Raw genomic sequence first — 13,426 nt, 5'->3', positions numbered from 1 at the left:
AGGGTTAGCAAGTAATAGTGTTAGTTCAAAAACCATTTTTAAAAAGTATGGTTAAGAACCAACCACAATTATTAAGAAAACATAGATGGACAGAAGAGTTGACACCATACTTGCCTTGGTTGAGTTTTGCCATTGTTCAACCATTAAAGATGGCAGTGAGAGAGACAAGAGACAGAGGAAGCACAAGTACAAGCGCAAGTGCAAGTGAGGGAAGAAGAGATGAGACCTCCTCCTCAAGCAGCTCAAAGCCTAGCCAAAAGATTCAGGAGAAAGAGGACAGGAAACAGGGAGTTTGCCCGTGACATTAGAAAGCTTAGATGCAGTGCTTCCTGGACCTGAGCCCTAGAAGGTGGAGGATGCACTGATGGCCAAGGCAGAAGTCAATGTGACAGCACTTGCATGGGATCCTGCACTGACTAGGATGGAGAAATGTTCAGCTCACTAGCTTGCTGCCATGGTAGGATGTGACATTCACAGCCTGTTAACAGAAATTCAAATGTATCTCTCCATTTTTGAAGCCATCATTGGTACTTTAATCAACTCAGTCCTTAAAATAGAGCACATGCTTTCAAAACTAGTAGAAGCTATGGGAAAGTTCAGTAAAGAGGAAACTCTACAATGCATTCAAAGCCACCCAAAACAGCTTAGAAAAGCTTCACCCAAGACTTGCATCAATTAAACAAGGTACAGTTTCAGTGTCCAAAACACTTGATGCAGTCCACACTAGATCGCATATTGGTGCTGCACCAGAAGGAATAGTTAACATAGTTCCCTCAGCTCCCCCTGAACGATGATAGCATGATAATCTGTGAATTAAAAAAAAGGTATGGTTAATTTTAAGTATAGACAAGATGAATTGTTTATGAACTCCTAATGGTTCCAACTTGAATGGTAGAGGGGATTTAATATTTATAGTAATAACTAACATCTATATAGCACTCAGGAGGTGCTAAGTGTTTTACAATTATTATTTCATTTGATCCTCACAACAACCATAGGGAGGTAGGTGCTATTATTATCTGCATTTTACAGATGAAGAACATGAAGAAACAAAGGTTAAGTGACTTGCCCAGGGTCACATAGCTAGTAAGTTTCTGAGGCTTATTTAAATTATGGAATTACAACTTGCTGCTTCTCCAGACACATCTGGTCAAAGGAGGAAAAAAATAGTCATCCTTTCTGAACATAGTTTTGTATTTATCTAGCAAAACCACTGTTGTATGTACCATAGTTAAAAATAGCAAGCCGTGTACTTACAGGGGCTACAAGCTAGTTATGAAACAGTACTATGAGGCATGAAATAGTCAAAGCAAAGATTCTCAAGGTGTGGACTAGGACCCTGGGGGTCACTAAAATTCAGGGCTTCTGCAAGGTCAAAACTTTTCATAATAATACTAAGATGTTTTCATTTCTAACATGGTAAACATCAATAGATATAATTGACACAAAAGCTCTTTAGGCTCCTCAGTAATTTTAAGAGTAGAACAGAGTCCTGAGATGAAAAAGTTGGAGAACCGCTGAATTAGAGATTAGTACAATTCAGTACTTGATTAAATACTAAAATGTATAGCAAATTATAATATCCCAAAGGAGAGATGAATGTGGACTGGAGTAGTCCTAGAAGAGTTGGATAGCATTTGAAGAAGTGGAAAAGGATTCCAGATGAATGGATCACCAGTGAAGATAATAAAAATGGAAATGTATATATATGAAGTATGAGAAGGGCAAAAAAGCCCAACTGACTAAGATATTTCAGTAGAGTGGTGGTGATAGAAACCAGATGGCAGGGAGTTAGGGAGAGAGTAGAAAGTGAGCAAACTGAAACAGTAAGTGAAAACTACCTTTTTTAGAAAGTATAATAGTGAAAGAAAAATAGTAAAGTCTTAGGGGAGCAACAAACTTGCTCTATGTATTTGAAGAGTTGGGGAAAGCCAGTGGGGAGAGGCTAAAGGAAGAATGCATATGTGGGAGCAAAGTTTATCTGAGGTCCAGGGAAACAGTGGATTGTTTAGCTTTAGAGAAGAGAATCCAGAAACAGTAACACCCCCAATTTTGAAGGGAATGAACAGAGAGAGATGAGTTTAGGATGGCATTTCTTTTTATTGTTGGTAGTGTCAAGATATTAGGAGACACCCAGAGCCAAGGCCCAACAAGCAAACTGTGCCCTGAACTTGGTGTAACAACAATCCTTTGTGCTCACTCTCTGGATGATCTCACCCTCTGGCAAAATCACATAATTATTGTATTGCTTTGACCAGCACTAGGTGTTCTCTGAGCTCAGACAAGCACAGGACAGCTAACCCACCGGTGGGGTCATGAAGCTCTGCTATAAATCAAACTTGTCACATTGTTGCTGTTACCCCTCATTGTCAGGGCTGCAGTTCACAGTGTAGCCAGTAGTATAATTATTGAGGTTTAGCCACACTGCAGGGGCGGGGCCCTTCTTGCTTGCAAGCCGTTTTCTTCACTTTGAAATTAAACTTGTTTGATGCCCGACCTTCGCCCAGACCATTCATAGCTTAGAGGCTGGTTCAGTGCATTTGACAGTAGTGAGAATGGGAGGATACAATAGCAGCTTAGAGAACAGTGAGAAGGTCTGGAGTCACTTTTGGGGAAGTGTACCAAACAAGAGACAAATGCTATTTTGTATCATCATCAAATACCAGGTTAGAAGTACATGGCATGAATTTACAAAGAGATCTAAGTCTGCTCTGTCTCTTGACTTGCATTCATGTTTACTGAGCGTCTCCCATACGTACAAGAGGCATTGTGCTAGGTGCTATAGGGGAAATACAAAGAGTAAGGTATCATTCTGTGCCCACACTGAGCTTAGCCAGGTAGTTGTGTGGTAAGGGAACTAAGACATGTACGTAAATGACTATAATGCAAGCTATCATATGAAAGTACACTAAGAAAAGGATAAAGCACTATGATAGTGGAAAAGAAGGAAAGACTGTTTTTGACCAGAAGGATCAGAGAAAGTTTCATAGAGGAGATAATATTTAAGCTGCATGTGCAGGAATTAGGTGAAGTGTAGAGGGCAGGAGCATTCTGATGAAGAGGACCATGTGAACAAAGGCAAAAAAGCAGGAATTCAGTTTGGCTGGGGGAGAGGTTACCTAGATGGGTAATAGTGGGAAGCAAAATTAGAAAGTTGTGTTAGGGCTAAATTGTGGATAAAGTTGTTTTAGTATCTAATCAGGAATCACTGGTTGGAATAAAAATCATACAACAGGGGTGGTCCAAGACTGGGATTTAGGGTACTGGACAAGAAACCAGACAAAAATAGACCTTCCAATAAGCAGACTTTAGAATTTAGAATTTATGCTTACTGGAAACACTAACTTCATAACATGATGCTGGAAAAGAAGATGCTAAACTATTTTGTGTTTTTGTGTATTGTATGTTTGTATAATGACCTTCATATTTGGTCAGGATCATCATACCTTAAGTTTTTATGTACGTTATAATGGGAAAATATGCACAAGTTTGTCAGAAGCAGATAGGGTGTTTGAGGTATGCTCAAACGTTTTTGAACAGTTTTATTTTGGTTGCAAATGAACATATTTGCAAGGAAGAAATTAGTGCAATGTCTTTTACACTCCAGGTAGTTTCCCCACAACAGAACATTTCCCTGCTTTTTTTATTACTCTAAGATCTGAAATATCAGAACACATTTCCCTTGATATAGATTTGGTTTAAATGATCCCATGGCACTTGTTCTCAGAATTAACCACAGTCAACTCAATACCTAGGGACTTATTATTTCATTTATAGGTTATTTCGTCATTCTTCCCTTCCCTGCATTCCAGCTCTTTGAGTGTCCTTTGCCAGAGTTGAGGAAAGAAATGGAGGTTGCTAAATAACCACTTTTAAAAAAAAACAACCAACTAATTTCTTGAAAGAATTCTGCTGGATCCAGAAAGAACTTAGCATTGTCCCCATTGATTTCTCCATTCTTCATAACAGGAATAGCAGCTGCATATTTACTCTGTCATTCAACCCTGCCTCTAGATTTTATCCATTTCTTTTCCAAACTCTTTCCAGTCTAACCCTCTCATTTTACAGATGTGGAAATTAAAGCCCCCAAAAAAAGACATTTTAAAAAATTCAACACAGACTTCTGTTAAATAAACTATTTCCCTAAGGATTTCTTAAGTATTCACTTTACCGACAGCTGGCTTGTATACAGCTTTTTAGAAGTATATATTTCATTCTAGTAAGGCATGCTTATGGTGATGATTGTAAAAATGACTTTTTTATTAAATGAAAATGAATGAAAAAAGTGATTTTTATGCCACATCTTCTGATAAATCTGGCAGTCTAGGCCAGTAAAAAGACAGAGCTGCAAGATAAGAGTGATACCTGTGGGCAGCAGCAAGAAATCAGTGCTGCTGGATTGTAAAAAATGTGGAGGTAAATAAGAAGTGTCAGAAGACTAGGAAGTTAGGAATTGGCCAGGTTCTGAAGGGCTTTAAAAGCCAGAGGGTTTTATCTTTGATCCTGGAGGTAATGGGGAGCCACTGGAGTTTATTCAATAAGTGAGGAACATCTTCAGGCCTGTACTTCAGAAAAATCACTTTGGTCATTGAGTAGAGAATGGATTGGATTGGATTAGGGAGAGAGTTGAGGGACACCAACCAGAAAGCTATTGCAGTAGTTCAGGCCTGAAATGTTGTAGCTGCTGGGAGTGGAGAAAAGGGTACACAGGTGATAGCTGTTGTGAAAGTAGAAACTACACAAATTGGCAGGGGGTTGGTTGGGGGTGGGGGTGGGGAGGAAAGAGGGAGTGAGGAATTAAGGGTGATACCTAGTTTGAGGAACTTGGTTGATTGGGAGGATGCATGGTAATATCCCCCACAGTAATAGGGAAGTTGGGAAGAGGGGAAGAGTTTGAAGGGAAAGATAATAAATTCTGTTTTGGGTGTGTTAAGTTTAAGAGACATCCAATTCAAGATGTCCAGTAGGCAGTTGGTCAGGATCTGAAGTATTCTCTTCAGTTCTAGGTGCCAGGGTTTAAGAAGGACTCTGATAAGCCAAAGAGGCCCAAGAGGAGGGGCAACTAGGATGGTAACTGATCTTGAGTCACACTAGGATTGGTTGAAGGACCTGGGGATATTTTGCCTGGAGAAGTGAAGGAAGGAAGAAACCATGCGTTTATTATGTGTCTAGAGTGTGCCAGGTTCTGTGCTAAGCAATGGGGATACAAATACAAAAAAGAGTCCCTGCCCTCAAGGAGATGACATTTTAAGTGGGGGAAGGGAGGTTGAAGCTGAAAAGGAGGAAGTTTTGGTAGAGAGGTAGATATTCCTAGATTACGTTCAGGAGCGGGGCATGAGAATGATGGCCAGACTATGCTTTATAAATGGTGGTCTAGAAATTAGAAGCATGGTTTTTGGCAAGATAAGGGTTAATCTTTCAGAACCAAAGTAGTTCCAGGGTCAGAGTCCCAGGCCTAAGCCCATGAGGAAATGAGGGTGGTGGTTAGGATACAGACAGCAAAAGGTTGCTTAAAAGCTATTTTCTTTTACTTTTTTAGCAGAGTTTTAGCAGTTTATAAAAGGATTCATATATCTTATCCATATTCAGTCTTTATGTGGCTAGCATATCAGGAGATATAAGTATTTTATAATGTAATATGACATAATATATGCATTTGGGATTGGAGGCACTAGGGAGGTAAATTTCTAAAAGTTGTTTTGGAAAAATAGTTAATACACTGAGAATGTTTTGGCAGTTGCTTTCTTTGGGTAAGTATCTGTCGGTGCCCTGTGTCAGGTTCTCTCCATTGGCTTCAGCCAAAGAGGAAAGTTGAGAACTTTACCCACACAACCTATTAATAATGAGAACTTGTCTGATAGATGTGTGAAGAGCAGAGGTGCATAATTCTCTTCCTTGTGAACTTCATAAGAAAATTCCCAGAAGCTAATTTCTCCTTTCTCTTAATTCATCAGTTATTTACAACTTGTATCACACATTTTCAAAGTTGTTTATACATTTCCTTACCTTAGTTTTCTTTTTTTCCATACCTGTATTTACAGAATATTTATATGCCTTATCTGTCTAGGCAAGTTAGTAACTCCTAGAAGACATAAACTCTGCCTGCCTAGCTACACAAAAAGTGATTTGTTCATTTAAGGGGTCTAATTGCATCATTTTGGAAGTAGAGAATTACATGGTTTGAAAGTTGGAATTTTTTTGGCTGAACTGACTTGAAACCCCTTAAAGGAAGAATCAAAGCATATTAAATTAATTTAAAACCACAGGCAGTGTTAACGAGTATGGATATTCTATACTTGCTAAGAGGGGAAAAAAAAAAGATTTATTTTGAAAGAGTTTGGAAAAAACATGCCAGATTTTGTCAGCCATTTTAACCTTCAAAAACTGCTACACTTATTTTTATTAATCATAAAGCACTGGAGATTTTAGTTATAGTTTATAAAATAACTACAATAATAAGACTGAAGAAAAGACTGAATTTTTTATATTTTTTAATTGTGAATTTAATAAACATTACAAATATGAACATTTTCATTTAGAAAGAACACAAAAAGAGGGTTGTATATAAACCATTAATCTTTATTACATACATATATCCATATATTGTGTGCATGCATGTAGGTATACATATATGTCCATATTTATCTCCATATATATAATTATGTATTTATAGAAAATTTAACATGATGGTACCAACATTGCCCTTACTTTTCTGAGTCTTCTTCTGAGCTTCCTTCTATATATACATACATATGTATGATATGCACACACATAAGTGTACATATACACACATATATTATACATAATCTCTTACAAATGTTAATGTTGCTTTAATGCTCTTTTTTTTAATTGCTTTCATACCCATCCACTAGATATGAATTTAAACCACTGCTTATTCAAGTGAAAGTAATATAGCAGTTGCCAGATATTTAAAGTTCATGTGTTCGGTTAATTTTAGGAAGATGTGGAAACTGGAGTACACCTTGATCCTGCCATTAAAGAAGTCCAATACAATCCTTCCTATGAGACCATGTTTGCTCCTGAGGTAAGAATAAAGTATATTTGAAGGTGTTGGTTTCAGATTCTGTGTTTGAAAAAGTCTAAAAAGACTTCTTCTTTCTTCACATTAAAGTGATTTATTTATTTGAAAATGCTTGAAAGTTTGCCATTGACAGCCTTATGTAATTTTTTTTCCCAACATATACCGACATTTAAATGGATGGGTTGTGATCTTCATTGTTGGAAGGAATGCTCACATTCATGAGATCACAGATCCATAGACTTATTGAAGAAGCATATTTAAATACAAGAAACAGAATAAGGAAGACAAATTTTCTTTCCATAAGGGAAGAAAATATCTTTGCCTTCAAGGAAATTCCCATTGTATTTCTTGTAAAATTAAGTGTCTAAAGTAGGTGCTTTAATGATCACTTTCTTTTCACCTGACCAGTCCTCCTGATTTATATCTGGCCACTGGACCCAGATGGCTCCAGAGGAGAGAGTGAGACGGGTGACTTTCGACAGCCCCCCCTCACTGAAATCCGGTTCACTTGCAAGTCATGGCATCACCTTCTTGATGCTATAGTCTTCTTCAATAGTGAAGGACAAACAATAATCTTTTCACCCATTTTTTCCCTGCCCTGTAATCTCTTATCTGCTGTCTCTGGGAACTCTGCATCAACAGCTCCAAAAAGCATTTGTATTATTTTCCTTTCTTAATGTTCTGCCTGGCAAGTTACACTTCCCTTGTGACACCAGTGCAATTTATAGGATATTTTTAGATGCTATGGCTGTACACAGTCCACTAGAATTTCCCAAATCAGCACTGATTTATGAGGGTCAAAATTCATTCACAAAATCATAGATTTAGAACTCTTGTTTACCTTTAGAGGTCACCTAGTCCAACCTTTTCACTTTTCAAATAAAGAGACTGAGTCCAATATAGATGAAATGGCTTATCTAAGGTCATACCGATTGTAAGTAGCAGATACAGGAAGTCAAATCCCAATCCTCTTGACTCTAGACCTAGTATTTTTTTATATTGCACCACACTACAGTTGCTTTAGCCTTTAGGCAAATCTCTGTCACCCCTCAAGACAAAGCAGTGTCATATGTATTTGCCCAACTGCTTGCTTTAGTGATCATAAACCGGTATTGACTGAATTGCTATCCGTGGCCTACTAGACTGACTCAGTCATTACCATGAGGCACTGGAACCAATTGTACAAATCAAGCAAATGAAAACAAAGAACCTCCAATAGTAACTATGGTTTACATTAGGTTTACATGGGAATACTACTACTAAGCTAGAGGCTTAAGCAAATGAGAAAGGAAAAAAATTAAAAAGGAAGTATGTCACAAAATTATATAGTGGAAAGAAAGCTACATTTAGAATCAAAGGGACTTGGTTTGATTCCTAAGTCTTATTCCTTTTGTGAACTTTCCCTCTCTAATCCTCAACTTCTTCATTAGTGAAATTAGGGGGTTAGACCAAATGATCTCTTTTAGATAAAAATTCCTTGATTTCAATGAGCATAAAATAATCTGGGTATTTAAACATCACTATCTAGCCTTTTAGTATTTATCTAGCTTTGCTTTTGGAATTATCTGAATTTTTAATGGTGAGTAAATCTTAGGGATCCCCAAGTTATACTCTGTATTAAATACATGATTTTTAGACATTGGCTTTGTTAATGTTATCCCCTCAATAATGATGTTGAATGTTGAAGAAAGAATTTATACTTCTGATACACTCCCATGATCTTTAGATTGAATTTTTAATTATGTATTTAGGTGTACATAGTATTATGGTAGGCACAATGCAGAATAAATTAAACTGACCTGATTACTATCCTGAGGGGGACCAAAAAAATGATGTAACATGAGTAAACATAAGAAAATGCGTGGAAGGAGAAGAAATATTCCATTTAGAAGAGTTTTTGTAGGAAAAAAGCCCAGGACAGTAGAAATCGAAAACTGGAAGAGATCTTCCAACTAATCTAGTCCTACCCCACTTTTTACAGATATAAAAATTAAGCTTCAAGCTCAAAATATCTTTAATTTGAGGAAAGGAGGAAGTTTGGACTGAAACAAGGAAGGCATTGTAGCTAGGGAGAAATCTGTGACAGGAAACAGGAATAATTTATTAGAATCTCTTTCCCTCTCTTTCACATTCCTACTGCTATCATCCTCATTTAGGTCCTTATTATCTCTGAACGTATACTTGGACAATTGTAATTGTCTCTTCACTGGTTTACCTGCCAGCAAGTCTTTTCCAGCATTTCATCCTTCATATCCCTGCCAAAAGAATCTTCCTATTGTAGGAGTCTGATTCCATCTCTCCTCTCCTCAGTGGTTTCTCCATTGCATATGGAGAGTAAAATCCAGACTCCTTAATCTGACATTCAGAGGTCCACAGCCAGACTCCAACATACCTTTCCTTAGTTTACGTTATTCTCCTTCATGCATGCCAGAGCTCAGGGGTCAGCAAACTATGGCCTTCAATTTGGCCCTTTCAAAACAAATTATTAGCTGGGCACTGTGACCACCCTTTTTGCTGATCCCTGCCTATCCAAGCCAAATTATTTACTGTTTCCTATTTCATCCTGCTCTTTCTTGCTTTCCAGGACTTAACACATGCTGTCCTCCGTGCCTGGAATGTTTCCACCCCTGCCTTCTAAAATCCTTCTCTTCTAGGCCAAGGTTAAACCATTAACTCTTAGGTGATTTTTTTCCCCCGGATTTTCCATACCACCAGCATCTATAAATGATCTCTCCATTTTAAGATTTCTCCTACCACTCTATTTATACCTTTTCCATGCATTTGTTACAGTTCATATTATGGTTTTGTGTACATCCTATGTTTCTCTTTCCCAAATATATTCATAAATTCCTAGACAACAGAATGTATGTGTCTTTATCCCATTTTATCAGTTGTACCTAACCCAATGCATTGCATGTGGTTTTTCTTAATTGAATTGAACTGGAGGCACAAAGTAGCTTTGTTTAAGTAGAACAAAGTACCTTGAAGCTACAGGTGAGGAATGTTGTATTATCTTGGTGATAGAACAATTAAATTTCATTTTCCATCTTTCATTATTATATAGACATAGAGCTACTTCATTTTATTTTCCTGGGTACTAGAAAGATTAAATATAGTTAAAATTTGTGATATAAGAAAGAATGGAAATACTGTTTTCAGCAATGTTGTTATGTGGGTGCACAAAGAACTTTTTTTCATACTTTGGGAAGGCACCATGTTATTATTCTGTCATTTCTCAAATCCCTTCAGCTTGCCAAACCATAGGTTCCTTTATATGCCCTGGAGCAGTTCAGTAGACACATTGGGGAAAGATTTCCATGTGATTTACATTGTCATTTTCAAACTAAAGTGCACCTCTAAAATTGATTAAGGAATTGAGAAAATAAGAAAGGTGATTTTATTTATATGTCATTTAAAGTGCATTACTCCATTTCCAGGAGCCAGGATAGCAGAGTAAGCAATAAATCGCCATAACTGTCCCATATTCACCTCCAAACAACCATAAAATAGTGCTCCAAAATAAATCCTGGAATAGTAGAACCAGCAAAAAGACAGGGTGAAACAGTCTTTGAGCCCAAGAAACTTAGAAAGGTCTGTCTCACTCAGGTTAAAGGGGAGTAAAGTCCAAGACAGGAAGCATTCCAGCAAGCTCCACCTCAGCAAACCAGTGGTAGATTCTGAGCCCCAGCATGGTGACGTAGGCAGATGCCAATACCAGGACCCCCCACATGCCTCAACATGGCCAGAGGAAAGGCGGACTCCAGCTCTGAGAACCTCCATTTGCTTTAGCGTAGCCTCAGGCAAACAGGCAGATGCTAGACACCAGACAATCACATGCTTCAATATATCCCCAGAATTGCAGAAATACCCCACTGGTATCAGTACACAGCAGACACAAGCACTAGGACCCTGGCTCAGCACCAGGTAAGCTGCTAGACCCCTAAAGCCTCCCACAGTGCCAACCAACCTCTCTCCATCCCCTCAACACAGCACCAGATATGAATGTCCTCTGTCGGCCTCACAGCAACATCAGTGCAGCACCAGGTAAACAGCCAGGGCCTGGAACCCCTGGCACAAGAAGCCTGAGATAGTGCCCCTTCCACCTTCAGAGCAGAGCTCAAATTTAAAAGAAAGGGAAAAAGGCCAAAAAAGATGAGCAAAAAACATCAAAAAAAAAAAAGAATCTGACCATAAAAAGCCATGATGACAGGGAAGAGCAAGACACAAGCTTAGAAGAGGACAACCCTGTGGGCAAAACCCCCCAAAATGGGAAATGGTCTCAGGCCCAGAAGGAACTCATGAAATTGCTCAGAAAGGAGCTTTAAAATCATATAAGAGAGGTAGAAGAAAAATTGGGAAAAGAAATGAGAGTGATGCGAGGGAATTATGAAAAAAGAGTCAACATCTTAGAAAAAGAAAACAACTGCTTGACACATAGAATTGGCCAAATGGAAAAGCAAATACGAAAATCCGCTGAAGAAAACAACTCCTTTAAAAGCACGGTTGGCCAAATAGAAAAGAAAGTACAAAAGCTAATTGAAGAAAACAACTCCTTAAAAGTTAAAATTGGGCAAGTGGAAACTAATGACTCTATGAGACATCAAGAATCAATCAAATTCAAAAGAATGAAAAAATAGAAGAAAATGTAAAATAGCTCATGGGACAAACAACGGACCTGGAAAATAGATCCAGGAGAGACACTGTCAGAATCATTGAACTACCTGCAAGCTATAATCAAAAGGAGGACCTGGACAGCATCTTTCAAGAAATTGTCAAGGAAAACTTTCCTGACGTCCTGGAACCAGAGGGCAAAATAGGCATTGAAAGAATCCACCAATCACCTCAGGAAAGAGATCCCCAACAAAAACTCCAAGAAACATTATAGCCAAATTTCAGAACTATCAGGTCAAGGTAAAAAATACTGCAAGTGGCCAGAAAGAAACAATTCAAATAACAAGGAACCACTATCAAGATTACATAGGACTTATCTGCTGCAACATTAAAAGATCAGAGGTCATAGAACATGATATTCCAGGAGGCAAAAAAACTAGGACTATAAGCAAGAAACACTTACCAGGAAAATGATAAATGTTGGAGAAGATGTGGGAACATTGAAACACTAGTGCATTGGCGGAGTTGTGAACTGATCCAGCCGTTCTGGAAAGCAATTTGGAATTATGCCCAAAGGGCTATAAAACTGTGTATACCCTTTGATCTAGCACTACCACTTCTAGGTCTGTATCTCAAAGAGATCATAACAATGGGGAAAGGAACCACATGTACAAAAATATAGCAGCTCTTTTTGTGGTGGCAAAGAATTAGAAATTGAGGGGATGCCCATCATTTGGGGAATGGCTGAACAAGTTGTGGTATATGAATGTAATGGAATGCTATTGTTCCATAATAAATGAGTGAATGAACAAAACACTTATCAAGCACTTGTTATGTGCAAAGTACGGTGCTAGGTATTCCTGTTACAATTAGAACAGTCCTTACTTTCAAGGAGTTTCACAATGTGATGGGAGGACAAGTCAGATGGAAAGGTCTCATGATCTTTAGAATACAGTAGCAAAGTGGATGGTAATTAATCTTCAATATGATAAAATCTTTGCAGTTTCTAATGTTGAACTATGTGGCAGTGCCAAGGACTTTGGTGGTGAGAATTTTATTTTCTGGGTCTTTGGTAGCTATGGCTGAAACACCCACAGAAGCAGTTGCTAGGTCACATCTGCATGGGGATTACTTCCCCTGATGACAGTTGACTGCCATCAGTATTCCTTAAGCCTGGTGAAAAGGACCTGGTGTTGTTGTAATACATCTGTGTCCTTCTCAAGAAAGCACAGGTATGACTACTGTATCCTTTTGATGATAAACATTAAGACAGACAAAAAATAAGCAGACATATGCTTGTCAAAGGCATTTTGCTGTTGTTAAGGAGTATGTCCATCAAAACCCAAATGAAAAAGGGATTCGTTATAGATGGAGAAGCCCAGTGGGTTTTCTCATTTGTGGATGACTTGTTGTTAGTCCTTCATTCTCAAAGAAGACCATGGTATCAGGAAGGTGATGCCATGACTTGCAAGTAAATTGGGTTTAAGTGAGGGAGGGCTGTAAAAAGTCACTAGCCTCACTTTCTCCTCCAGAGCCATTTAACAAGATATAAATGAGGACAACTGGAGATGCAGTGGGAGACCTTGGCCTTTTTAAGCTAAAGTCTTGTCCAGGTCTCTGTTGCATTGAGACAATACCCATTCAGTGATTGAGGCTAGGTAAGAAGTGAGAAAAAGAATGTCCTCTTTTGCCCAGTCAAAAGAAAAATCAGTCTGGGAAGGGAAGGACCTTCAGGATTTCTGGCCAAAACAGAAACAATTGCTTTTTACAATC

At 38.2% G+C, this 13,426-nt stretch overlaps 1 protein-coding gene across 1 annotated transcript in view; it reads left to right on the top strand.

Annotated features, from left to right (window-relative positions):
* Window positions 1-13,426, top strand: part of CDC40 (cell division cycle 40) — a 53,442-nt gene that overhangs the window by 3,124 nt on the left and 36,892 nt on the right. Inside the window, exon 2 of the mRNA XM_036767890.1 lies at window positions 6,959-7,045. Coding sequence (XP_036623785.1) covers window positions 6,959-7,045 — 87 coding nt within the window. The remainder of the gene's footprint in view (window positions 1-6,958; window positions 7,046-13,426) is intronic.

Source organism: Trichosurus vulpecula, chromosome 7 (assembly GCF_011100635.1).
Source record: "Trichosurus vulpecula isolate mTriVul1 chromosome 7, mTriVul1.pri, whole genome shotgun sequence".
In the NCBI taxonomy this organism is placed as follows: Eukaryota; Metazoa; Chordata; class Mammalia; order Diprotodontia; family Phalangeridae; genus Trichosurus; species Trichosurus vulpecula.
Note: the sequence above shows the minus strand (reverse complement) of the source record. Positions and strands in the feature narration are given on the sequence as shown.